The sequence below is a fragment of the Mixophyes fleayi genome, chromosome 6, assembly GCF_038048845.1.
Source record: "Mixophyes fleayi isolate aMixFle1 chromosome 6, aMixFle1.hap1, whole genome shotgun sequence".
NCBI classification, from domain to species: domain Eukaryota; kingdom Metazoa; phylum Chordata; class Amphibia; order Anura; family Limnodynastidae; genus Mixophyes; species Mixophyes fleayi.
Genome location: NC_134407.1, coordinates 126,253,501 through 126,278,550, shown reverse-complemented (window position 1 = coordinate 126,278,550; position 25,050 = coordinate 126,253,501). Strand labels below are relative to the sequence as shown.

Genomic DNA, 25,050 nt, shown 5'->3' with positions numbered 1-25,050 from the left:
AGCAAATGTCCTAAAAAAAACTAGCATAACAGTGATCAGTCCCCGGATTTAATACTTTGTAGAGCTAACTTTTGCTGTAATTACAGCCATCAGTCTGTTTGGATATGTTTCTACCAGCTTTGTGTACCTAGATTGGGGAATATTTGCCCAATCTTCCTTGCAGAATTGTTCAAGTTCAGTCAAATGTTGTGTGATGGACTGTTCTCTTTAAGTTCATCCAGATATTTTCTATTGAATTTTAGGTCAGGGCTCTTACTTGGCCAGTTAAGGACATTCACCACCACTGCATTGTTTTCTTGGCGCTATGTTTCGGGTCATTGTTGAGCTGGAAGGTGAACCATCTGCCCTGCTCAGCTGTCTAAAAGATGGCCGTACGTATTCCTCAAGAATTTGGGTGTATTTGCCAGCTTCCATCTTCACTTCAATACCAATTGCCCAGTCCCTGCTGAAGAGAAATACCCCCAAAACATAATGTTGCCACCACCATGCTACACCTTAGGTATGGTGTACCTTAGGTATGGTGTGCTGCATATGGCTTGTGACAAATATAGCAGTTGGAGCTCAGTCCAAAAAGTTCTATCTTGCTCTCATCTGACCATACAACCTTTTGCCACATAGCATCAGAATCTTTGTGTGGCACTTTTCAGAAGTGGTTTCTTTCTCCCCCCTAACAAACAGGGTAGCTTTTTGTAAAGCTTGTGAGAAAGTTGTCATGCACACAAACCGACCAATCTCAGCCATAAAGACTTGTAAGTCCTTCAAAGTTGCCAATGGCTTCTTGGTAGCTCCCCTGATCAACATCCTACTGGCTCTATCATCCAGTTTGGAGGAACAGCCCAATCTAGGCAAGATATTGGTAATGACATACTCCTTCCACTTCTTAATAATGCTTTGAACGGTACTCAGAGGTTGAGCAAAAGCCTTTAAATCTTTTTATATTGTTCTCCTAACTTGTGCCTTTCCACAACTTTATCCCAGAGCCCTTTTGAGAGCACTTTCCAACCATGGTGAATTCTTTGTCTTACCATGCACTACTAGTAGTGGAACCCTCAAGGTACAGACAGTTTTATTCTGAAGAAATCAAAACCATTACAATTAACGTCATGTGGTGGCCAATTAGCCTGTTGTGTGATCTGGAAGGTCATTGGTTGTCCTTGAGTAAGTTTATAATGGGAGCTCTAAGGGTACGATTTTGACAGGGTATGATGATTTTCTATAGGCACTGTATGTTGCATGAAAAAGTGGTATAGCTCTAATTATCCATGTATGATGCTATTCGTGCTTTTGAAAGTAATAATACAATTTCATGCTATTATTTTTCTGTGTCAATTTCAGCTCTTGCCTGTTGTGACCGGCCATGATGGTGTCTCTGCGGGGGCTACTGTACTGTATATACTGATAGTGAGAAAAATTATACAGCTGTTAATTTTCATGTCAGTTGAAAAGGGTAAAACACTGTATAGCATACAATGCTGCTAAAATATATGCAGCCAAAATCCGTGATTCAGATCTCAGAGAAATATGGAAACTATTAAAGAGCAAGTACTATTATTATTTACTGAGAAACAGAGCTTTCTGACAACCAGGAAAATTAAGACCCTACAGTTCACTCTCTACTATATAACTTTAAATAGTTTAATTTCAATAAATTTAGAGATTTAGATTTGGTACAAACCAAAGAGAACAAAACTGCTTTGAAGATTCTTGCAGTCAACAGATTCTTTGAATTCTCAAAGTGCCCTAGTGCAAAAAATTGTATGAAAGAAAAGTGTCCCATCAACCCTTTTTTTCTGACCTGTCCAACAGGAACTTGGCAAGCTGAGAATGTAGAGAGAAGCCCAAATGATCTTTTAGCACACACCACTCTTCAAGGTGGGCACCGAGGCGCACACGACACTTCCCTCGCTGTGCATCAAGAAGACGCCTCTTCTCACGCCTAGCAGCTTCCTGTGAGAAAATGGACATTTTTATGCTAGGCCCAAAAGTAATAATCACTTATATGGAAAAATGTGTGCTCTGTTGAATGACAATGAAAAAATTAAGAAAGCTACTCCAGCCAAAAATGAAAATTCAGTTTCGTGTGGAATGAAATAAGCATGAATGCAAAATATTATTTACCTATCCCAGCGATCCACAAAATCCGCCAAGTCACCTGAACCCTAATTTTGGTTGTTAGGGGGTATCCATTACATATGGTTGGGTGGAATGAGGCATTTGGAGAGCCCGGTAAGATGGTTTGTTTTGCTTGGTGTGAGTGGCATAAATGTCCCATCCCACCCATTATAACCTGATAATTGGTACTGGACCACACTGCTTTGAACACTTTTACCAAGTGGTTGCAAGTATCTGATAACAATGGGTATCCCTCACTAGGGATTCCAGTTTTTACTAATATTGAGGTCTATGAACATAGGGGGAAGCCAAATAATTTAATATTGATATTTAGATTCCAAATAGTATGTAGAATAAGAATTATTTCTGGAATTCATGAGTAAATTCAAGTAGAAAGAGATGCTCATCTCTTAAAGGAGCTGCACATTCGGTTTCCCAAAGTGAGTTAGAGGCAGAGGGCCTGATTCATTAAGGAACGTAAAAGGCGATGTTTGCCGTATTTTGCGTACAATTGCACTGCGCATCTTTGAGCCCAAAGGACACTTCCGACAGCCTACGATTTCATGGGCGGAACGGGGGAGGAAGGGGGCGTATGCCCGTAGTCAAAGTACAGTAAGGGCATGCCACAAACGCGTCCTGTTCAAGCTTTAGACATCGCTAAGGTATGTGATTTTTAGTCATATCATTTGCCCTACAAGGCAGCTGCAAGTGTGAGTTATAGTGATGACAGGCACATGTTCACTGACCCCCGTGTTCTGGTTTTGGATCTGGATTAACTTCGTGTTTTGGCAAAATGGCCCTTGTTGCGTGAGCAATGGCACTGAGCAACGTCACTGGAGAGTGACAAGAACACTGCTACCCCTGTTTCTGTGTGAGCAATGACGCTGGATCTCCTGGGGAAGGAGGTACTTATGGAATCCAAAACCCGCGAGATCCGACAACACAACAATGATGTTTTGCCTCAATTGAGATCCGAGGAGGCGCGAAAGTAACAAGCTGGCTCGCGAGCTTACTCGGATCTCCTAAGTTCGGGTGGGCTCGGTTTTCAGAAAACCAAGCCTGAGCATCTCTAGCTAAAACATGACTTTGCAATCAAGAGCAACTGTAAAAATGTGCTTTATGTACTGTAGACATTAATAGAAAAGTATTTCATGGAGAGAAAAACATTTTTTTTTTTTTTAGATTTTTTTCATTAATGACAATGGGCCTCTGATTCATTAAGGAAATTTAAGGAAAAAGTTGAGTAAGTTTTCTGGACAAAACCATGTTGCAATGCAATGGGTAAAAATGATTTTATTATTTTGCACACAAGAAAAATACTGGCTGTTTTTTCATGTAGCACACAAATAATCAATAGTTTATTTGTACACTGAAATTTAAAGTTTATCTAGGACATGCCCTGCCATCAAATTTACCTTCTCCTTCAATGCAACATGGTTTTACCTTACTTACTTTTGCTTAACTTTCCTTATTGAATCAGGCTTTATATCATTAACTGGTGACAATAAATGAATACTTTTTTTCTGTTCTGCTGGGACTTTATACTGCACAATGTATTGTCAATATTCTGCAGTGTGTTGTGTCTGTCAATATGGCAAGTACCATACATGCAAAGCATACCTAGACATTTCTTTAGATCCGCTTGTAATTGAATACGGATGTGCGTATGTCCGAATTACGTGTATTTTAAAAAAAACGCTCAATATGTTTGCTTTGCATGCCTTAATGCATGTGGTCAAGAAAGAGGATCAGGGTTAACTTTAAGTGTTAGATCCACAAACTACCAATCTTACACATAGTTGCCTACTCTCTCGGAATGTCCGGTAGACTCCCGAACTCCCAGGAGAGCAGGCAAACCCCCCAGTTCCAGGCCGACCACTAGTTTAGTGGCAAGGGCAGGGCCTTGCCCCCCCTCCCCCCTGCTGTAGTTGGCTAAAACTGTGTGATGTAATTGTAAATTAGGGGGCAGGGCCAAAGACACGATTTAGTACATTCTACAAAATTGTAGCTAGTATCTTATTGGTTGCTATATGCAACATCTCCACTTTTTCAAACCTGCAGTTTAGTAAATATACCTCTAGGGGTTTGATGGTGCCTTCCTCTGGATAAACACAATTAGAATTTATAAAATTCTCTTAGATCTCTCTGCTGCATTTGACACTGTTGACCACACTCTCCTCATACAAACGCTACAATCCCTAGGTCTGAAGGCACTGTCCTATCCTGGTTCTCATCCTACCTATCTAATCGTTCTTTCAGTGTTAATTTCTCTGGATCCACCTCTGCTCTGCTTCCTTTATCAGTTGGAGTACCACAAGCCTCAGTCCTAGGTCCTCTGCTATTCTCTATCTACACCACTTCTCTTGGAAAACTAATAAGCTCCTTTGGATTTCAGTATCATCTCTATGCGGATGATACACAAATCTATCTATCCTCTCCTGATCTTTCACCATCTGTTACTGACTGTCTTTCTGCCATTTCATCTTGGATGTCTTCTCGCCAACTCAAACTCAATCTTTCAAAGACTGAATTAATAATATTCCCACCCAAAAACAGAAGCTTCCTGCCTGACATTTCTATTTCTGTTGATAACATGACCATAAATCCCACCCCGCAAGCTCGCTGCCAAGGTGTTATCCTTGACTCACAACTATCATTTATTCCCCACATCAACTCCATATCTAAATCATGTTACATACATGTAAAGAACATTTCCAGAATACGCACATATCTCACATAAGACACCGCAAAAACCTTAATTCATGCACTCATCATCTCCCGCATCGACTATTGCAATTCCCTCCTTACTGGTATCCCAAAGTCAGACTTGAACCCCTACAATCTATTATGCACGCAGCGGCTAGATTGAGTTTCCTTGCAAACTGTTCTTCCTCTGCTGAGCCACTCTGTCAGTATCTACATTGGTTGCCTGTATTTCAACGAATCCAATATAAAATTCTTCTACTAACATACAAGGCCATTAACAAAATTGCACCGACATACATTTCCTCACTTGTCTCAAAATATCTCCCAACTCGACACCTCCGTTCTGCACAAGATCTGCGTCTCTCTTCCACTCTCATCACATCCTCCCACTCTCGGTTACAGGACTTTTTTCGGGCTGCACCCACTTTGTGGAATTCCCTCCTTCGCACAGTAAGACTTTCCTCTAGTCTTCAAACCTTCAAGCGTTCTCTGAAAACCCACCTCTTAAGACAAGCTTATGATATTCCTCAACCACCATCTTAATCTCCCCTATTACCACCATCTAAACAGCTAACACAAGACAACAACCCTCTGACCAACATTGGTACACACACAGCCCACTCAGTACTTTTACCTTTGCGTTCTAGCTGGTCCAGTGTGCAATATGATGTAGCACATGTCCTTGTGTTTCAAACTCCCATTGCCCCATAGATTGTAAGCTTGTGAGCAGGGTTCTCTTACCTCTCTGTCTGTATGTATTACCCAGTATTGTTTTATTAATGTTTGTTCCCAATTGTAAAGCGCTACGGAACTTGCTGGCGCTATATAAATAAATGATGATGGTAATGAAATGTTGAATTTGATGGACCAGTGTCTTTTTTTTCCGACTTTAACTTTTTTAACCTTAGCAGATATGTAACATAACCGACTGAAACAATTAATTGACTTAGTGGGCTGCTATATGAATGGGATTACACAGAACTATATTTCCCTTTTATATGTGGTCTAACTAGTCACTTATACAGTGACAATACTGTGTTTGCATCACATGCCTTTTAACTCTTTTTATGCATCCCACAAGTTTATTTGCCTTTGTAGCAGATGCCTGGCACTTTGTGCAGCTTTCTGTCAATTAGTAGTTTATATCTCAGTTTTCCCCAACTGTATTCAATTTAATGAGCAATTAGCAACGATATTGCCTAGGAATATACTGCTACAGTGTGCCATTTTTTCTAAATCTTTCTCCAGCAAGTTACTATCATGCTTTGTGCTAATAACGTTGTGTAATTTAGTGTCATCCATAAATATGCTTCTAAAGTTATCCTCAAAGTAAGGAATAAAAGGACTGAATAGGACAAAGTGATACCTGAGGTACCACACTAATATATGTCAATCAGTCAGTCCTTTATGCTCAAAACCATAAAGGACTGTGTCATCAGATGACACTAAACTTTGTAAGGCAATAGAATCAGAGCAAGATGTAGTGTCTCTGCAGAGGGACTTGAATAAACTTGAAGATTTATTGGACAATTGGAAAATGAAGTTTAACATAGATAAATGTAAGGTTATACATTCAGGGATCAAAAACAAGCATGCAATCTATAAATTAAATGGGATAAATTTAGAGAAATCTAAAATGGAAAAGGATTTGTTAGTGCTCATAGACAGTAGACTTAGAAATAGTGCTCAATGTAAAGCAGCAGCTGCAAGGGCAAATAAAGTATTGGCATGCATAAAAAGGGGCATAGATGCAAGGGAAGAAGGTTTAATTTTTCCACTATATAATTTGTCGGTAAGACCTCATCTTGAAGATGCAGTACAGTTCTGGGCACCACTCTATATAAAAAGACATTTTGGAACTAGAAAAGATTCAGAGAAGGTTAGCCAGTTTAGGCATGTTTACTTTAGAAAAGAGGAGTCTAAGGGCTAGATTTACTAAGCTGCGGGTTTGAAAAAGTAGGGATGTTGTCTATAGCAACCAATCAGAGTCTAGCTGTCATTTTGTAGAAGGTACTAAATAAATGAAAGCTAGAATCTGATTGGTTGCTATAGGCAACATCCCCACTTTTTCAAACCCGCAGGTTAGTAAATCTAGCCCTAAAAGGGGATATGATTACTATGTACACTTTTACCACAACGATTGTACACAGAACATGCAGTCACCCCCTAAGGTTAGTGGAGAGAAAGTTTTACAACCAGCAAAGGAAGGGGTTCTTTACAGTAAGGGCAGTCAAGATATGGAATTCACTGTCAGGGAAGGTTGTGATGACAGATTCAATTGATATGTTCAAGAAAAGGTTAGACAAATTTCTAGCGGAAAAGGGTATCGAAGGTTACAACCGTTAATTAAAATGAAGGATAGCAATGGATCCAGAGAGAAATAGGACTGTAACATTGGGTCAGGAGGGATTTTTTCCTATTGAAACAGACTGGTGGTTGTTTCATCTGGATCAATTTCAGATATAAGATAGGGATGGCAGGATATTTAAAATAGGTTGAACTTGATGGGAGTCTTTTTTCAACCTCATCAACTATGTTACTATGTAACCAATTTTGACCTCACAGTTCTGTGGTCAGCTGCAAGAAGCTGTGTCCCAACACTCTATCCAGTTTTTTTGACGTTGAGGCTGCCTGGAAGAGCGCCCTCCACTTTTAATCATGTGACCTTCTGCTCTGCAATGGCCAATCTTCGTACAGGCTGCAACCAGCCATAGCAGCAGAGAAAATGGACAATGACCTCCCCCCCACACTTCCCTCCTGTAGTGCTGCTTTATTGGTGTACAACACCATAACACCTTTCTTCCACCTCGCTTACCACTCGCAATTTACTACTGTGTAGGAGAGCCATGGGTTACGCATGACTGCTGGGTGTGTACCAAGGCTCCAGGAACCTCAGACCAGCTTTCTCTGTTTCCCAGAGATCAGCATCAGGACCTGTTGACAACCAGCATCGTGAGTAAGGGCTATGCACCTGGCTGTACAACATGTGACTAAAGACCAATGTCAATATGCTCGCTGCCTTCTGCTGTGGTCTCCCATGCTTACGAGCCTTTGAAATAGTCACCTGCTTAACAGTTTAGCCTCTATACCAGTGGTTTCCAAACTTTCTCAGTTCGAGGCACCCTTAGGGTCTCCGTAATTTTTCAAGGCATCCCTAAGCCAAAATAATTACCGGGTTGTTCCGGGTTTTAAGTAGTTGAGTCAAAATAATGTAAGAAGTATTCAGGCCCCTTCCCCATCACATTGAGCCCCTTCACAATATCACGTGTCCCTTCACAATATCACAATGTGCCCTTTCACAGTATCACAATGTGCCTCTTCACAATGCGTCCCTTCACAATGTCACGTGCCCCTTCACAATGTGCCCCTTAACACTGTGTCCCCCTTCTTCAGATCACACTTTGTCCCCCTTTCCCAGATCACAGTGTCCCCCGTCACTAGATCACACTGTGTCCCCATCATCAGATCACACTGTCTCCCCCCAATGCTGTTTCCTCTCCCTTCCTTTACTGACCTACTGACCTTCTATCCTCTTTATCTTCAGTATTCTTTCTTGTTGTTCTTTTCTGCTGCTGCTCCTCACTGACACTGTCAGACGTGATGATATCACGCCCGACAGTCAGTGAGAAGAGAACAGTGAGGAGTGCGGAGGATTTAAAGGCATTGTTTTGCCGTTAAAGCCACTGCCGCTGTAAATTTTCCCTGCAAAGTCGCTGATATTCGGCGACTTGCAAAATGCGCACATTGATACATTTACCCCCTAGAGTTCAACAAGATATTCACTGTAGGAGGAAAACCCAAGGGGGTCTTCAACTTCTGCTATTTTCTAAAATTCACCAGGCAATATTGCTCACCAGAATCCTGTAGTGGACCTGGGGGTAAATGTATCAAGGTCCGATTTTTTCAGCGTTTTAAAATGCGCCAAAAGTCATCAAATGTATTAAGCTGCGATTTTTACCCTGATCTTCAAAATCGCTGGTCATCTCTGCAGATTTGCTGCGATGTTAAACACTCCCGTGTTTAGCAAACTCTCCCGTGTTGTCCTTATCTAGTTGCAAGATTAGTAGACACATCACTGTTACACTGTCCCTGCCTATAGAGCCGGAGGTCCCGGCAGCTGTAAAGTGTTAAAAATAGAAAAAAGGTTTTTTTTTTAAAAAAAAAGCGTGGGGTTTCCACGTCCGAACACTAATAACTCTAGTGCTGCCAGCCTACTGCTGGTTATGTGAAAAATCGGGGGAAAATTTTGCATTGGGTCCCCCCAATTTTCACTTAACCAGCACTAGGCAAACCAGCCTGGGGTGGGTGGCACTATAGCAGGGAGACATGCAGCAGGGGTCCCCCTGCCATAATGACAACCAACCCCAGGCTGTTCAGCACTGGGCTGGATTCCCTAGGGAGTGGGGTCCGCCCCAAAAAAACGAGCAGTTTCCCCTCTCTAGGGACAACCAGTCAGGTGTTAAATGCATTAGGGCAGTGGGTGTAAGGTAATAATGGCGATAGAAATGTAAAAAAACAGACACCATTTTGTTTTGTAGAACTACAAGTCCCAGCCAGCCGCGTGTCCCCATGCTATAGTGCCACCAACCCCGGCTGGTTTGCCTAGTGCTGGTTAAATGAAAATCGGTGGTTCCCAACGCAAACTTTTTCCCCGATTTTCACGTAACCAGCAGTATGGTTAATAGAGCTCGGATGGGGGGACCCCACGCTTTTTTTTTGGACCTTTTATCTATTTTTTAGTTTTTGGAGTTTGGAGTTCCGGCTGTATAGGCAGGGGCAGTGTAACAGTGATATGTTTCCTAAACACGCTGCTAGGATGCAGCGTGTTGTATCTGGCTATTTTTAAAGCAAGTTCAGAAGAGTTTGCTTAATCACAGCTTCATACATTTGAGACTTGTATAGATAGAGTGGCAAACAGTCGGGAGTTTCATCTCTATCGATTTTGGAAATAGCGATTTTGACAGAAACACAGCTCTGCCGATTTTACATGAAATCTCAGGTTCATACATCTGCGAGTTTCAACTCTCCGTCGAAAATCGCTAGATTTGCAAAATCGGACCTTTATACATTTACCCCATGAACTATGGATTTCAAACAATGAGTTACAATGGAATGGCATGCTTTGGAGACTCCTCCCAATATCCTTCTTTGGCTCCCCAAGTTGCCCCATATATTCCACTCCACGATTGGCCCTATTCTCCACTGCTGGGTGAGGCTGAGGACACTAAAATGAATTTCTTCCCCATTTTCCCTGATCACTTCTCTGACCCACAATCTGGACTTACCACCAAAACTACAGACATGGATTTTTATGTTGTGGTCAGACAGGAAGATAATCAGGAGTGGCCCGCTGGGGGAGAATGAGAAAGTGTGGATCTTTGATGCAAACCTTATACCCGTGGTTGAGCCCAAGAAGCAGGTTTATGTTGATCTCGATTTCTGTCTTTTTATCTTCTTTTGATGAACATGCAAAAAGACTGTGCTACAAGATTTGAAAGTTGTGCTGACTAACACCCAGATAAACGTGGAGAGATTCCAACTGTGGGCTGTCTGTCTGCTTGGCTGGATATTAAGAAGGGGAGATTTTCCCCCGCAATAGCTATTACTCCTAATCGGGTGAGATCACTACCAATGTCTCTCTTAATATGATTTTTCATTTCAACTTTGTGACAGAGTCCAATATGATGCACAAATAAGATCAGGATTTATTATGACATTTGCATATACTACTGATTTCCATCCCATTAATTAAGTGAACTGGCCATTCACTTTGGAACATAGGATTATGCATTCTGACAGCGTATCAAACAAGATTTGAGCTTGGCCACTTTATCTGTGATCGTGTTTCTGCAGGATTACCTGTCTTTTTAGAGGAACCTGGAATACTTGGATACTAATTTATATTCATTGGTATGATTATAGTCTATAAAGAATTTTTTATTACCTTTGTTGTATATCGTGTGATGTTTTTAACTTTGATGTTGTAATAAATAGTTTTATATAAAGTAATACAGACTCTGCAATATTTATGTTGGTTATTTTTATTTTGACATTTGACATCAGGCGCACCTGTCCATGCATTTTTGATACTTGTGCACCATCCCTGTCTTGCAGGATAGACTGAATCTCCCCTCTTCAGAACTCTAGCTATATTTACAAGCCAGACACTACATCCAAGATAAGATCATTCTTGTGAGGGTAAGGCAAACACTGACCATCTTTGAGGACCTCTGCTGTACACCCCAAGATCCCAGTCACACAATCCCCATTATCTACAAAATGATAATTGAAAACATGAACAGGTCACTGCCCAGTTATACAAGATCATGGGAATGTGAATTGAAGAGGTCAGAAACATGACCAAATTTGGCCAAAAATATTTTAATTCACTATAACTAGCTCTTCTAGCCTTTCTGTGTTTGAAACTCAGTTAAAGATCCTCTCTAGATGGTGTAGGTGTCCCTCCCTACTGTGCATTTGCACCCAGGTGTCTTGGCAACGGTCGGGACGCACCCAGGTGTCTTGGCCAAGGCAACGGTCGGGACGCTCTGTCTGCATAGAGCCGCGTCCCGGCATCTAGGGCAGCCGGGCGTGCGCAAAAAATTTAGGATTAGCTAGGTGGCTAAATCACATTCCATGGGCCCAGTCATTTCCTATTGGCCAGCACTAGTATATAAGGCAGGGAGGAGCAATCCTCCCCTGCCGGTTATAGTCCCTGCTCCTGCATACTTTTCCTGCTGTGTTGCTGTATTAATATATATACTCTCTTCTGTTGCCGACTTTTGCCTGGATTCTGACTCTGATTGATTGCCTGTGACCTCGACCCCCCTGCTTGTATTAGACGCTGCTGATTTTCTTGTGACCCTGTACCCTTTGCCTGGACTTGAACACTGCCGTTCTGCCTGTGACCTTTTAGACCTCTGTCTGGACCTGACGCTGCTGTTGGCAGCCACCAAATATCTCTTGCCGGGATCTTCACTCCACCTCTGTGTGAACACCTGTGCTACGTTCTCAGGTATCAGCTCCTACTACTAGAGTATAAGACCTGGGGGCATCAGAGTACCTGTGAGCGCATCTAGCTCTATGGGAAAAGCGGTTCCTAAAGGCGAAGACCTCTGAAGTAGTTCCAGGAGTTGATGCCTGGGGGCGTGAGCCATAACATACACTGGAGATTATCACCCCTAACCTGAAGCAGTGGCTAAGAAGGGTTGATTTTTACATGTCTATGAATGATATTTCCATGTAAAGTCAACACCACTTCACAAAATTTATGGTAATCTGGTTTAGATAGTTGGAGCTTAAAGAATCTCCTTCCTATTGTTCCCTGATGGAGCAATAAACACTCTGCCGTACACTGGGATACTGAATTACTTTCCTCTCTCTCTTTCCCTGTGGTGGGCGATATGTAAGTAAATGCCACCACAATTTTAATTTTTTTTAAAAAACAGTTTAGGTAGAATTTTGCATTACTTCCTTGTTTGTCATAGTGTTTTTCATCAAGGGTATGTCCAGTGGGTCCTTCTCTCTTCCTCTCCCCTCCCTCTTTTGTGTTTTCATAATAAAACATTTGAGGAATGTTTTTCTTCTACATGTGTGTTAATTTTGATAGTGAAATATTTATACATTCCATCCTCAGTAACAAAAGAATAAACAAACAAAAAAACAAGTTGATCCAAAGGAGAGCAAAAAACAACCAATATCCCTCCAATAAAGTATAAAATATCCTTCATTACTCTATACTTGCAATTGCACAATTTCCTGGATGAACAACATATTATCACATGTGAATGTGCAATCTTTTTTGATTATGTCTACAGTGTCTGCCAATACCCAAGATTGTGGGAGGGAATTCTATAGTTTCACTTCTCAAGTGTTTAAGAAATCTTTATCACAGCTGGAATTTAAATATTTTTACTTCCAACAGTAAGGGGCTAACTCTGGCCCTTTATGTGGGGAACTTATACAGTATGTGCGAATAATGTACTCATAGTACCCATATTCCACCTAAATGCAGCATTCCCTGTTACATGTTCAATGTTCACGGACATCATCATCAGCTACTTATATAGCCTTGCTCCTTCCCATCAGTGAAGCCCTGGGAACTGCACGTAGAATTTGTTTTCAGGGCACCTTTCTATAGAGTAACAAACATTCTGGTTTGACATTCTAAAATAGCCTCTGAGAAAGGTGTGAGAGGTGCAAAAAGAAGCTGCAAGCTATGTATTTGCAGATTTTTATTGGTCCACAAGGTCACACTAGCATAGGCAGAAGCCAAATGGCTGTTTAGTAAAAAAACACATTGGAGGGGTTATTTTCCAAGGATCCAATAAGGGGAAAGACAATTTATTCATTTTTAGCTGTCACTTTATTTCCCTGAGGAAGCTCCATCGTTATTGGGGAGAAACGTGGCAGTCTATTATTAAAGTTGTCTACACCTACCATGGTTTTAGAAAGTGCTATCTATTTATCAAGCTCTCTAAGGATCGGCTTCGTTTATGTACATGTACCCGATTCGGGAAGCAAGTGACAGCTGCAAGCGGGCAGGAGACGGCTATATCACTGAGCAAGCGCAAGCTCACTACATACATAGGATCTACCTTTCTTAGCGTTGGACCTCACACCGCATCTGCAACCTGGATCTTCGGGAGATAACTCAAGGACCACTACGGGATGATCTACCATCCCTCTGGGGAATGCATTAAGCCACAGGGGAACCTTTTTTAAACATAAGTTTGTGCTGTGCACTTCATAAAATGGAGATCAGTGACTTTGTATTATTACAGTTAAAAGTTTATCTGTATCACCGACCGGACTGCGGGATTAATTATGACATCTGTCATAATCAATCAATTCGATTACTACTATTGGTACTGCGTTTTGAACTACATCATTGGACTATTGTCTTATACCAAGGTCTTGCTTTCTTACACATCAATATTGTTTTTGGCCAGAATCCATTTTCTAATATTAAGGTGATCACCTTTTGACCTTGTTTATATGTGCTGTTTTTGTGGTTTTATTACCCATTCATTCATAAATATTTCATCATTTACACATGGTGGCTTAGTGGAAGCACTTCTTCCTCACAGTACTGGGGTCATGAATATGATTCCCGACCATGGCTTTATCTGTGTGGAGTTTGTATGTTCTCCAAGTGTTTGCGTGGGTTCCCTCCCACATTCCAAAAACATACTAGTTGGTTAATTAGCTGCTATCAAATTGACCCTAGTCTCTCTCTCTCTCTCTCTCTGTGCGTATGTTAGGGAATTTAGACTGTAAGCTCCAATGGGGCAGGGACTGATGTGAGTGAGTTCTCTGTACAGCACGGTGGAATTAGTAGCGCTATACAAATACCTGATGATGATACCATATTGTATGCGGTATATACATTATTCATTTGCGCCTTAAAAATATGAAATCTGTTTCTACACAAAAGGGCGTGTCTGGAAGCAGATGGTAATGGAGAATTTGGGGTATAACAGAAGAACAATTGAGATGTATGCATATATCTGCAATTTTTAGTGTATACATTGATATTTCATGAGCTCCGCTGAGAGGTCAGACAGGCTACTTATATTTGCAATGCAAGAAATTATGACTGACCAGGAAGAAATACCCCCCAAACAGCCTAATATAGTTTCAAGCATCCAGACAGATGGAAGATTACATATTAGAGAATATCATCAACAACTCTTTAGCATACTGTTATTTTTCAGATATCTTAGTGGCAGTCTGAAGAATTAGCAGCAAACCACTGCCCTGGAGAGTGATTTCTCTCACCAATAATTTAATGAATTAATATTTTTGGGAAACAGAAAATACAACACATTTCAAAAAGACTTAAATAATAGACAATGGCCTTCCAAATAATCAACTATTATGGGAAAAGTCATCGGAAACCCCAACAATAAAAGCAAGGAGGTCATGTGCATTTCGTAAGGGTGGCCCTTCAGAACAGAAGCTGTGACCTCGGGCACCCAAGTTGTTATGGAACTAAAATACCACAAAGGCTAGATAGCCAAACAAGAGAAATGTAGTCTAACAGTGACGTCACACACTGTGGAAACCCGTCATCTGGCTGCCGATGAGGAATCGAGGGAACCTCTTAAGGAGGTCGCACATCTCAAACCACACAGCCCTCACCTGCATCGCCCTTTTAAGAGGGGGTCCGCAGCTCCAGAGCCTGGCGCGCCTCTCAGCTCGTTGTTGATTCTTCCCTAGAACGTCACTACGTGGGCGTCAGGAGCTTCAATAATCTGTCATGCAAAAGCGGCGTAGTTGCGCCATCTTAACTACGGGAATCCCTACTCCGGTTTCAGGAGCATTGGTATTGTAGCTCAAGCTTTTGTGCTAAGCAAGCTGTGACTTGACTCACATCCACTCCTGGCTCCAATGCATAAAGGAATTATATTAAGTTCTTTACAGCCACTAGTTGCTTATAATTACAATACTCTAATATGTAACACTTAAATATGTGTTCTAGCCATTGGAAGCCCTATAGAAAGCACATACTCAGGACACTGTACAGACATCATCATGTCACAAACTGTTTTACTCATTGCATGTCGTGTTAATTGCCATTTCAATATTATTACAACACAGAACTTCAAACAGCAAAGCGAATACAGCGTTGACACAAAAAAGTATATAATTAAATAAAATCAGATTAAATAAATTGAAACAATCCTAATATTCATGGGTATTGTCAGGAACAGTAGGATTGTTTCAATTCATTTTATTTGATTTAATTGATATATTTTTTTGTGTCAACGCTGCATCGCTTTTTTGGGGGGATTTCTTTCTCGTTAAGGACATGTAGCTATGACTTTCATAGATACAATTGGCTTTTCCGGATTAATCGTAGTTGCCTACTTTCCCGGAATGTCCGGGAGACTCCTGAATGGACTCCTGTGAAAGCAAGGCAACCTCCCGTTTCCTAATAATCACAATAGTAAAGTGGCAGGGGGAAGAGCTTAGGACACGAATCTTGTGTCATTGTGGCCCCGTTACCTGCTGTAATTGACCCGGAAACCGTGGTTTATGTTTTGGGGAGGGGGTACAATTGACGTAACTCATCGGGACCCGCTCTCAACACGCCCATTCCCCCCTGATCTCCGGGAAGAGCAGGGGGGCATCTGCCGCCCGGGCCAGTCCCATAGTGGGCCACCTTGGGCTGGGTCACTGGACCACCTGCAATTTTATTCCTTTAAAATAGGCTGCTGAGTCGAGTCTTGCCCCCCGGGCTAAAATTTGCCAGCCCTCCCCTTAATTAGCCCAGCGCCAGTTTCTTTTGTTTCTTTAGTTAATGCACAACTCAGAGAGGACACACAGCAGGGCTAGACTGGGACTAAAAATCATCCCTGGTATTTTAAAGCACACAGGCCCACCTGCTGCGGGTTCTATGCATCATATTGTTGCATGCTGATGTGGTGTTGCTGGTGCAGTACAGCACAAACTTATGTATCACGCTTGGTCTTCTGCCCGCCCTGATCATTTCCCTTGTTGTGCAAAGTACCTGGAGCACAAGGAAAATGCATAAAACCATAATAAAAACAACATTTTTATTATATACGGTTAAAATACAATGTATAATGTGTCCATGCTACTTCCCCCTGAACCATGTAAGACAGTATTTTTTTTTAGATGAAATGGCCATAGTAATTTATTGAACGATAATGTAAGCCACAGCATCAAATCAAACTTAAGTATTTTATATAACAACTAAAATTAACATTTAAACTCTTTATTTTTGCAAGAACATGAGTTCCATACAGCAGACAGTGGAAATATTGAAACAGAAAGTCCAAAACATGTCAGTAGAAATACGGAAGGAGACTCAAGCATAAGACATATTATTACACAATTTTCTTGTTATGAATAAACAATGAATTATCCTATGAGAAAGAAATAAGCTGGTCTAGCTATGGACAATAAAAGACTCTACTGCTATGGAACTCTGTGTCTGTCACGGGCACTAGGAGTTTATACCCGAGTTTCACCTGATGTTATAACTGACAGAGGGGCGGTGTTGACCACGGACCTCAGGGCAGTTAGGTGAATGATTGGAATGATGATAACAGCAGGAAAGTAGAGAATGTCTTATAAAGTCAATGACTTGCAGCTGTTGATGGTGGAAGGTCAGCGACTTGGAACTGTAGAGAAGAAGCAATATAGCTTCAGACGAGATGAGAGGACGTGAGTAGGTGAAGGTAGCTCGTGGAGGAGTCAGTGGTCTGCATACAGCAAGTACCACTGTAGTGATGAGGTTGTCCTGGTGCAGGTAGGTAGTAGGGTAGTCGGTGGTCTGCGTATAGCAAGTTGTACCACCGCTGTGATGAGGAATGTCCAGGTGTAGGTAGGTAGCAGGAGAGTCAGTGGTCTGCGTATAGCAAGTTGTACCACTGCTGTGATAGGAGGACTTGTCCAGGTGCTGGTAGGTAGCAGGGAAGTCAGTGGTCTGCGTGTAGCAAGTTGTACCACTGCTGTGAGGAGGAATGAGGACTTGTCCAGGTGCAGGAGAGTGGTGTGGAAACGGCAAACTGTAGCTGTGTGGAAACAGCGCGAGTAGAAAGGAGTTTTGTAAAACACAAGTGGGTAAGTACAATGAATAGTCTGCCAATATAGTAGCTGGCTCTGCAACGTTGAGAAGCGGGTCAGCGCGGATATGCAAGTAACAACAAAGTCAATATGATGAGTGAGAAGCTTGTCCGGGTAAACAGGCAATGTAGCATAGACAGTCTATCATAGGTAACTGTACCTTAGTGCAGTAGTCACGTATAGTTCAATAGGTATGCAAGTAAACAATAATAGTCAATAGTGGTTATGCATACCAAGTAGAGCAGGAATCAGCTGGGAAGCTGAAGAAACGATCAGCTGAGTAGACACGCTGTAGCGGGTATGGGAACCGCCGGTGAGTAGAGCAGGAAGCAGCTTGGAAACTGCAGACGATCAGCTGAGTAGTAATGCTGTAGCGGGTATGGGAACCGCCAATGAGTAGAGCTGGAAGCAGCTTGGAAACTGCAGACACGAGTAGAGCTGGAAGCAGATTGGAAACTGCAGACACGAGTAGAGCTGGAAGCAGCTTGGAAACTGCAGAAACCTATAGAGAATCACTGGGAATGAGACTCCAAGATCAGGCCACTACCTAAGGCTGCAGGTGCCTTAAGTAGGGTGAGGTGATTGATCCATCAATCACATTAGTGGTCAGGTGTAGTTGTTAAAGGGACCTGCGCATGCCCAGTGCGACAGGATGGCGGACGGCCGCGGTTCAACACAGGTGTGAGCGGGAAAGATGGAGAACCACGTACCAGAGTGGAGGCACTCACACTCCGGTGAGTGACAGTGTTCATTCTGTTTCTTTTTCTCTTTTAGGAAGAAAAGATAGAAAAGTAAAGGGAGGAGGTCTAGTATATAGAAACATATAAAAGCATGGAGTGCATCCAAAACGGTAGCGTGTATTGAAAAAAAACAGTCATATAAAGATTACCTCGTAAATAATGTCCCAAAGGTATCCAAAGGATCCAGAAGTCCATTAAATTTAATGAGACTGGCACCGAAGACTCCCTTCTTTCAACGGCGGTGCACCGCCAGCCTCAGTTTGTAAACGATAAACTTCTCTGACACTTCCTCCACCTTGGAACGCAAGCATGCGTGTCAAAAGCCGAACTCCCGGTTTTTGGCTAAGAGGCACAGCCGCGTACTCATGCTGCTGTGTAAAAGTAAAAAGTATAACGCTGTCGCGTTTGGGCTCTCTGCAGCTGGCTTGGCACTCGGAACAACGGATTAGGTGGGGGCGTGGCTTACCAGCATCGGGGCCTACTGGTGGATAGCCCGGCTTCCCGGCAGGCCAGTCCGACGCTGCCACTGGCCATGTGGCTGTGTGCTGCAGCAGCTCATCTCCGGATACAGGATAGGTCTGACTCATAGATTGTATTACAGGCTTTATCTCAAACTAGGACCACTAGAGTGTGACCCTCCTGACCCCAAGACAATATCAGGAGATAAACTTCTGGCCAAGAACTTTATGAGGTCTTTTCCTCCAAGGGGATTATTCTCAATTATTTTTAGTTTTATTACTTATAAACAATGAAAGGATTTGTCATAGGTTCTCTGCAAGAATATCTGAGGTCAACTGCTATCACCAATGTGTCTCCGCTTTATTACCAGTGTTCACTTTACACTTGATTTAAAGGGAAAACCCAATACCTAGTGGTGTAATTACAGACATAGCAGTCCTTAACTTTTCCACCACATGCTGCAATTTTGTCAGCTAACTTGTCTGGTTTAAACCTTATTTGGTACAGTTCTCAGCATGAATAGGCCCATAATGTTCATTTATCCCGATCAGTATCTATCAAATATTAGTCTAAATGAACAGTAAGTGTAGTCAGGCAATGATGACATCTAATTATGTATGCTGTCATCATCCGACCACACCAATGATGATTTTAGATTATGCTACATGTGTATGTACATGTAGGGACAGATATGACAGATGTGGACACTCTGCGGTCAGGCCCAGCGACCTAACCAACTTATCATATCCACTATCAAGACTCCATGCTGTTTATTATTTATTTTTTATTTACTACTGCTAAACCTACATTTTAGATGTTTTTATTTAAATACCCCCTTCCTAAAATGTAATTTTAAATTGTTTGAATCTGGGATGCTACTTAGTAAATGACTGATGTTGTTGGAGGTTTTTTTTTGCAGATTTAAACCCCGATGACACATTAATTTTGCTAGGAAAATAACACTGATTTGCTTAGCCCTCATCCAAAAAGTCATGTTCATACTACAGGAAAAATAAATAACAAGGTGCTAATTTAGTTTAACCAGAGCATAATTGTGGTGTAACATTCTACCTGGGTTATTTGAATGAGATGCAAATGAGCTAATTAGAGTCTACACTCTAGATTGTCCAGCTAGTTTACCAGTCAGTGATTATTGAAATTCAACACAAATTAAACACTAAGAATTATTTCAATCACTAAAAAATACAAGGAGATGGGGGTGCTTCCATGGTGTATTACCATGAATACAATTTATTCAATAAAACACAGATGGACACGTACCAAAAATTAAAAGAAATAGTGCATATCTGTATTACTTATCGACAAACTCCTGTAAAATCTCTCACCCCTCCTGACGAATTCGCCACAGACAAAATGCGTAGAGGGTTTTTACTAGGATCACTATCTGTGAGTTTGGCTTCGATGAGATGAGAGATATTACAGGAGTTTGCTCACGAAGATAGGGACAAAGGTAAGTATGAACACGGACGGGAGTCAGAGGAGATGTATCCCTATCAGGTAGGGTGAACTGACACCCATAGAAAGGAGGAGGACCCTTATAAATGGAACTGGCTGGTGATCCTCCTATAACCGTGGAGCAGAGGTTTTAAAAGGTTCCCGGGGTTGCGCATGTGCAGAATGCTTGGCAAGATGGCATCCGAGGATAGAGAAATGCCAGGCTGTACAACAGATAGGAGTAACCACGGGAAACCCATGTATGCAAGGCTCAGAATGGAACTAAACCGGTGAGATGCGTGATAAATATACTGACTGCATGTGATCTGAGCATCTGTTAGTAGGTGCCATACGGACTATTAACTATATGGTATGTGTGTACGCACTGTGAAAACCTCTAATAATTTAATAATTATTTCAGTCTGGGAGTGTGACCTATAAATGTATGTCAGGATCCAATTCCTCAAGGCTTGTCAACATGTACAAAAAACAAATGCATGTTTATATTGAATGCATATACTTTTTGGGGGTTCCTCCTTTGATTTTGTTGTTTACATTTGCAGTGTGAAGTGAGTCTATCTACGTTTTACAATATTATAACTAGGGATGAGCGCGCTCGGATTTCTGAAATCCGAGCCCACCCGAACGTTGCGGATCCGAGTCGGATCCGAGACAGATCCGGGTATTGGCGCCAAATTCAAAAGTGAAACTGAGGCTCTGACTCATAATCCCGTTGTCGGATCTCGCGATACTCGGATCCTATAAATTCCCCGCTAGTCGCCGCCATCTTCACTCGGGCATTGATCAGGGTAGAGGGAGGGTGTGTTAGGTGCTGTTTAGTTCTGTGCTGTTTAGTGCTGTGCTGTTTAGTGCTGTGCTGTTTAGTGCTGTGCTGTGCTGTGCTGTGCTGTGCTGTGCTGTGTTCTGCAGTATCAGTCCAGTGGTGCTGTGTGCTGTGCTCTGTCCTTCTGAGGTCAGTGGTGCTGCTGGGTCCTGTGCTGTGTCCTGTTCAGTCCAGTGGTGCTGTGTCCTGTGCTCTGTGCTTCTAAGGGCATAGTTATTTCCCCAATATTCCCCTGTGTTTAAAAAAATAAAAAAAAGTTTTTTTTATAAAATACCAAAAACTACTTTAATATTTTTTAATTACCACAAAATTTTCACAACCAATCCTGCAGTATAAGCCCATTGGTACTGCAATATTACCAAGTTCACACATTCAGCAGTAAAAGTCCAGTGGTACTGCAATATTACAAAGTTTACACATTCTGCAGTATCAGTCCAGTGGTGCTGTGTCCTGTGCTCTGTCCTGCTGAGTTCCGTAGTGCTGCTGGGTCCTGTGCCGTGTCCTGTTCAGTCCAGTGGTGCTGTGTCCTGTGCTCTGTGCTTCTAAGGGCATAGTTATTTCCCCATTATTCCCAAGTTTGTAAAAAATAAAAAAAAAGTAAAAAAAAATAAAAAATTAAAAAAAAAAAAAATATATAATAATTATAACCAAATTTGCAAAACCAATCCAGCATTATAAGTCCATTGGTACTGCAATATTACCAAGTTCACACATTCAGCAGTAAAAGTCCAGTGGTACTGCAATATTACAAAGTTTACACATTCTGCAGTATCAGTCCAGTGGTGCTGTGTCCTGTGCTCTGTCCTGCTGAGTTCCGTAGTGCTGCTGGGTCCTGTGCCGTGTCCTGTTCAGTCCAGTGGTGCTGTGTCCTGTGCTCTGTGCTTCTAAGGGCATAGTTATTTCCCCATTATTCCCAAGTTTGTAAAAAATAAAAAAAAAGTAAAAAAAAATTAAAAATTAAAAAAAAAAAAAAATATATAATAATTATAACCAAATTTGCAAAACCAATCCAGCATTATAAGTCCATTGGTACTGCAATATTACCAAGTTCACACATTCAGCAGTAAAAGTTCAGTGGTACTGCAATATTACAAAGTTTACACATTCTGCAGTATCAGTCCAGTGGTGCTGTGTCCTGTGCTCTGTCCTGCTGAGTTCCGTAGTGCTGCTGGGTCCTGTGCCGTGTCCTGTTCAGTCCAGTGGTGCTGTGTCCTGTGCTCTGTGCTTCTAAGGGCATAGTTATTTCCCCATTATTCCCAAGTTTGTAAAAAATAAAAAAAAAGTAAAAAAAAATAAAAAATTTAAAAAAAAAAAAAAAATATATAATAATTATAACCAAATTTGCAAAACCAATCCAGCATTATAAGTCCATTGGTACTGCAATATTACCAAGTTCACACATTCTGCAGTATCTTGTGCTACATATAATGGAGACCAAAAATTTGGAGGATAAAGTAGGGAAAGATCAAGACCCACTTCCTCCTAATGCTGAAGCTGCTGCCACTAGTCATGACATAGACGATGAAATGCCATCAACGTCGTCTTCCAAGCCCGATGCCCAATCTCGTAGTACCGGGCATGTAAAATCCAAAAAGCCCAAGTTAAGAAAAAGTAGCAAAAAGAGAAACTTAAAATCATCTGAGGAGAAACGTAAAGTTGCCAATATGCCATTTACGACACGGAGTGGCAAGGAACGGCTTAGGCCCTGGCCCGTGTTCATGACTAGTGGTTCAGCTTCACCCACGGATCTTAGCCCTCCTCCTCCTCCCCCCCCCTACAAAAAATTGAAGAGAGTTATGCTGTCAGCAACAAAACAGCAAACAACTCTGCCTTCTAAAGAGAAATTATCACAAATCCCCAAGGCGAGTCCAAGCGTGTTGGTGGTTGTCAAGCCTGACCTTCCCATCACTGTACGGGAAGAGGTGGCTCGGGAGGAGGCTATTGATGATGTAGCTGGCGCTGTGGAGGAACTTGATGATGAGGATGGTGATGTGGTTATTGTAAATGAGGCACCAGGGGGGGAAACAGCTGATGTCCATGGGATGAAAAAGCCCATCGTCATGCCTGGTCAGAAGACCAAAAAATGCACCTCTTCGGTCTGGAGTTATTTTTATCCAAATCCAGACAACCAATGTATGGCAATATGTAGCTTATGTAAAGCTCAAATAAGCAGGGGTAAGGATCTTGCCCACCTAGGAACATCCTCCCTTATACGTCACCTGAATAACCTTCATAGTTCAGTGGTTAGTTCAGGAACTGGGGCTAGGACCCTCATCGGTACAGGGACACCTAAATCCCGTGGTCCAGTTGGATACACACCAGCAACACCCTCCTCGTCAACTTCCTCCACAATCTCCATCAGATTCAGTCCTGCAGCCCAAGTCACCAGCCAGACTGAGTCCTCCTCAATACGGGATTCATCCGAGGAATCCTGCAGCGGTACGCCTACTACTGCCACTGCTGCTGTTGCTGCTGTTAGTCGGTCATCTTCCCAGAGGGGAAGTCGTAAGACCGCTAAGTCTTTCACCAAACAATTGACCGTCCAACAGTCGTTTGCCATGACCACCAAATACGATAGTAGTCACCCTATTGCAAAGCGTATAACTGCGGCTGTAACTGCAATGTTGGTGTTAGACGTGCGCCCGGTGTCCGCCATCAGTGGAGTGGGATTTAGAGGGTTGATGGAGGTATTGTGTCCCCGGTACCAAATCCCCTCGAGATTCCACTTCACTAGGCAGGCGATACCTAAAATGTACAGAGAAGTACGATCAAGTGTCCTCAGTGCTCTTAAAAATGCGGTTGTACCCACTGTCCACTTAACCACGGACATGTGGACAAGTGGTTCTGGGCAAACGAAGGACTATATGACTGTGACAGCCCACTGGGTAGATGCATCCCCTTCCGCAGCAACAGCAACAGCTGCATCAGTAGCAGCATCTACAAAATGGCTGCTCATGCAAAGGCAGGCAACATTGTGCATTACAGGCTTTAATAAGAGGCACAACGCTGCCAACATATTAGAGAAAATGAGGGAAATTATCTCCCAGTGGCTTACCCCACTTAGACTCTCATGGGGATTTGTGGTGTCAGACAATGCCAGTAACATTGTGCGGGCATTAAATATGGGCAATTTCCAGCACGTCCCATGTTTTGCCCACACCATTAATTTGGTGGTGCAGCATTACCTCAAGAGTGACAGGGGTGTGCAGGAGATGCTTGCGGTGGCCCGCAAAATTGCTGGACACTTTCGGCATTCAGCCAGTGCCTACCGCAGACTAGAGGCACATCAGAAAAGCTTGAACCTGCCCTGCCATCACCTCAAACAAGAGGTTGTGACGCGCTGGAACTCCACCCTCTATATGCTGCAGAGGATGGAGGAGCAGCAAAAGGCCATTCAGGCCTACACAGCCACCTACGACAGGCAAAGGAGTGGGGATGCGCCTGAGTCAAGCGCAGTGGAGACTGATTTCCGTGTTGTGCAAGGTTCTGCAGCCATTTGAACTTGCCACACGAGAAGTCAGTTCCGACACTGCCAGCTTGAGTCAGGTCATTCCCCTGATCAGGCTGTTGCAGAAGCAGCTGGAGAAAGTGAGGGAGGAGCTGGTAAGCCATTGCGATTACAGCAAGCATGTAGCTCTTGTGGATGTAGCCCTTCGTACGCTTTGCCAGGATCCGAGGGTGGTCACTCTTTTAAAGTCAGAGGAATACATTCTGGCCACCGTGCTCGATCCTCGGTTTAAAGCGTATGTTGTGTCTCTGTTTCCGGCGGACACAAATCTACAGCGGTGCAAAGACCTGCTGGTCAGGAGATTGTCCTCTGAAGAGGACCGTGACATGCCAACAGCTCCACCCTCATTTTCTTCCACATCTATGGCTGCGAGGAAAAAGCTCAGTTTTCCCAAAAGAGGCACTGGCGGGGATGCTGATAACATCTGGTCCGGACTGAAGGACCTGCCAACCATTGCAGACATGTCTACTCTCGCTGCATTGGATGCTGTCACAATAGAAAAAATTGTGGATGATTACTTTGCTGACACCATCCAAGTAGACATGTCAGACAGTCCATATTGTTACTGGCAGGAAAAAAAGGCAGTTTGGAAGCCCCTGTACAAACTGACTCTATTTTACCTGAGTTGT

The 25,050-nt window shown here is 42.5% G+C and overlaps 1 protein-coding gene across 3 annotated transcripts in view; it reads right to left on the bottom strand.

The window, feature by feature from the left end:
* LOC142161578 (zinc finger protein 692-like) overlaps nt 1-15,064 on the bottom strand; it is a 37,604-nt gene extending 22,540 nt beyond the window's left edge. The window contains exons 1-3 of one of the 3 annotated variants that reach the window (XM_075217311.1): nt 14,962-15,034; nt 7,634-7,752; nt 1,796-1,947 (exon numbers count right to left, since the gene is read on the bottom strand). In XM_075217311.1, the coding sequence (XP_075073412.1) occupies nt 1,796-1,947; nt 7,634-7,666 (185 nt within the window). In that variant the 5' untranslated portion in view covers nt 7,667-7,752; nt 14,962-15,034. Of the gene's footprint in view, nt 1-1,795; nt 1,948-7,633; nt 7,753-14,961 lie in introns of all 3 variants that reach the window. The other 2 variants (XM_075217312.1, XM_075217313.1) reach the window with 2 other exon arrangements.
* Nucleotides 15,065-25,050: the final 9,986 nt, after the last annotated feature.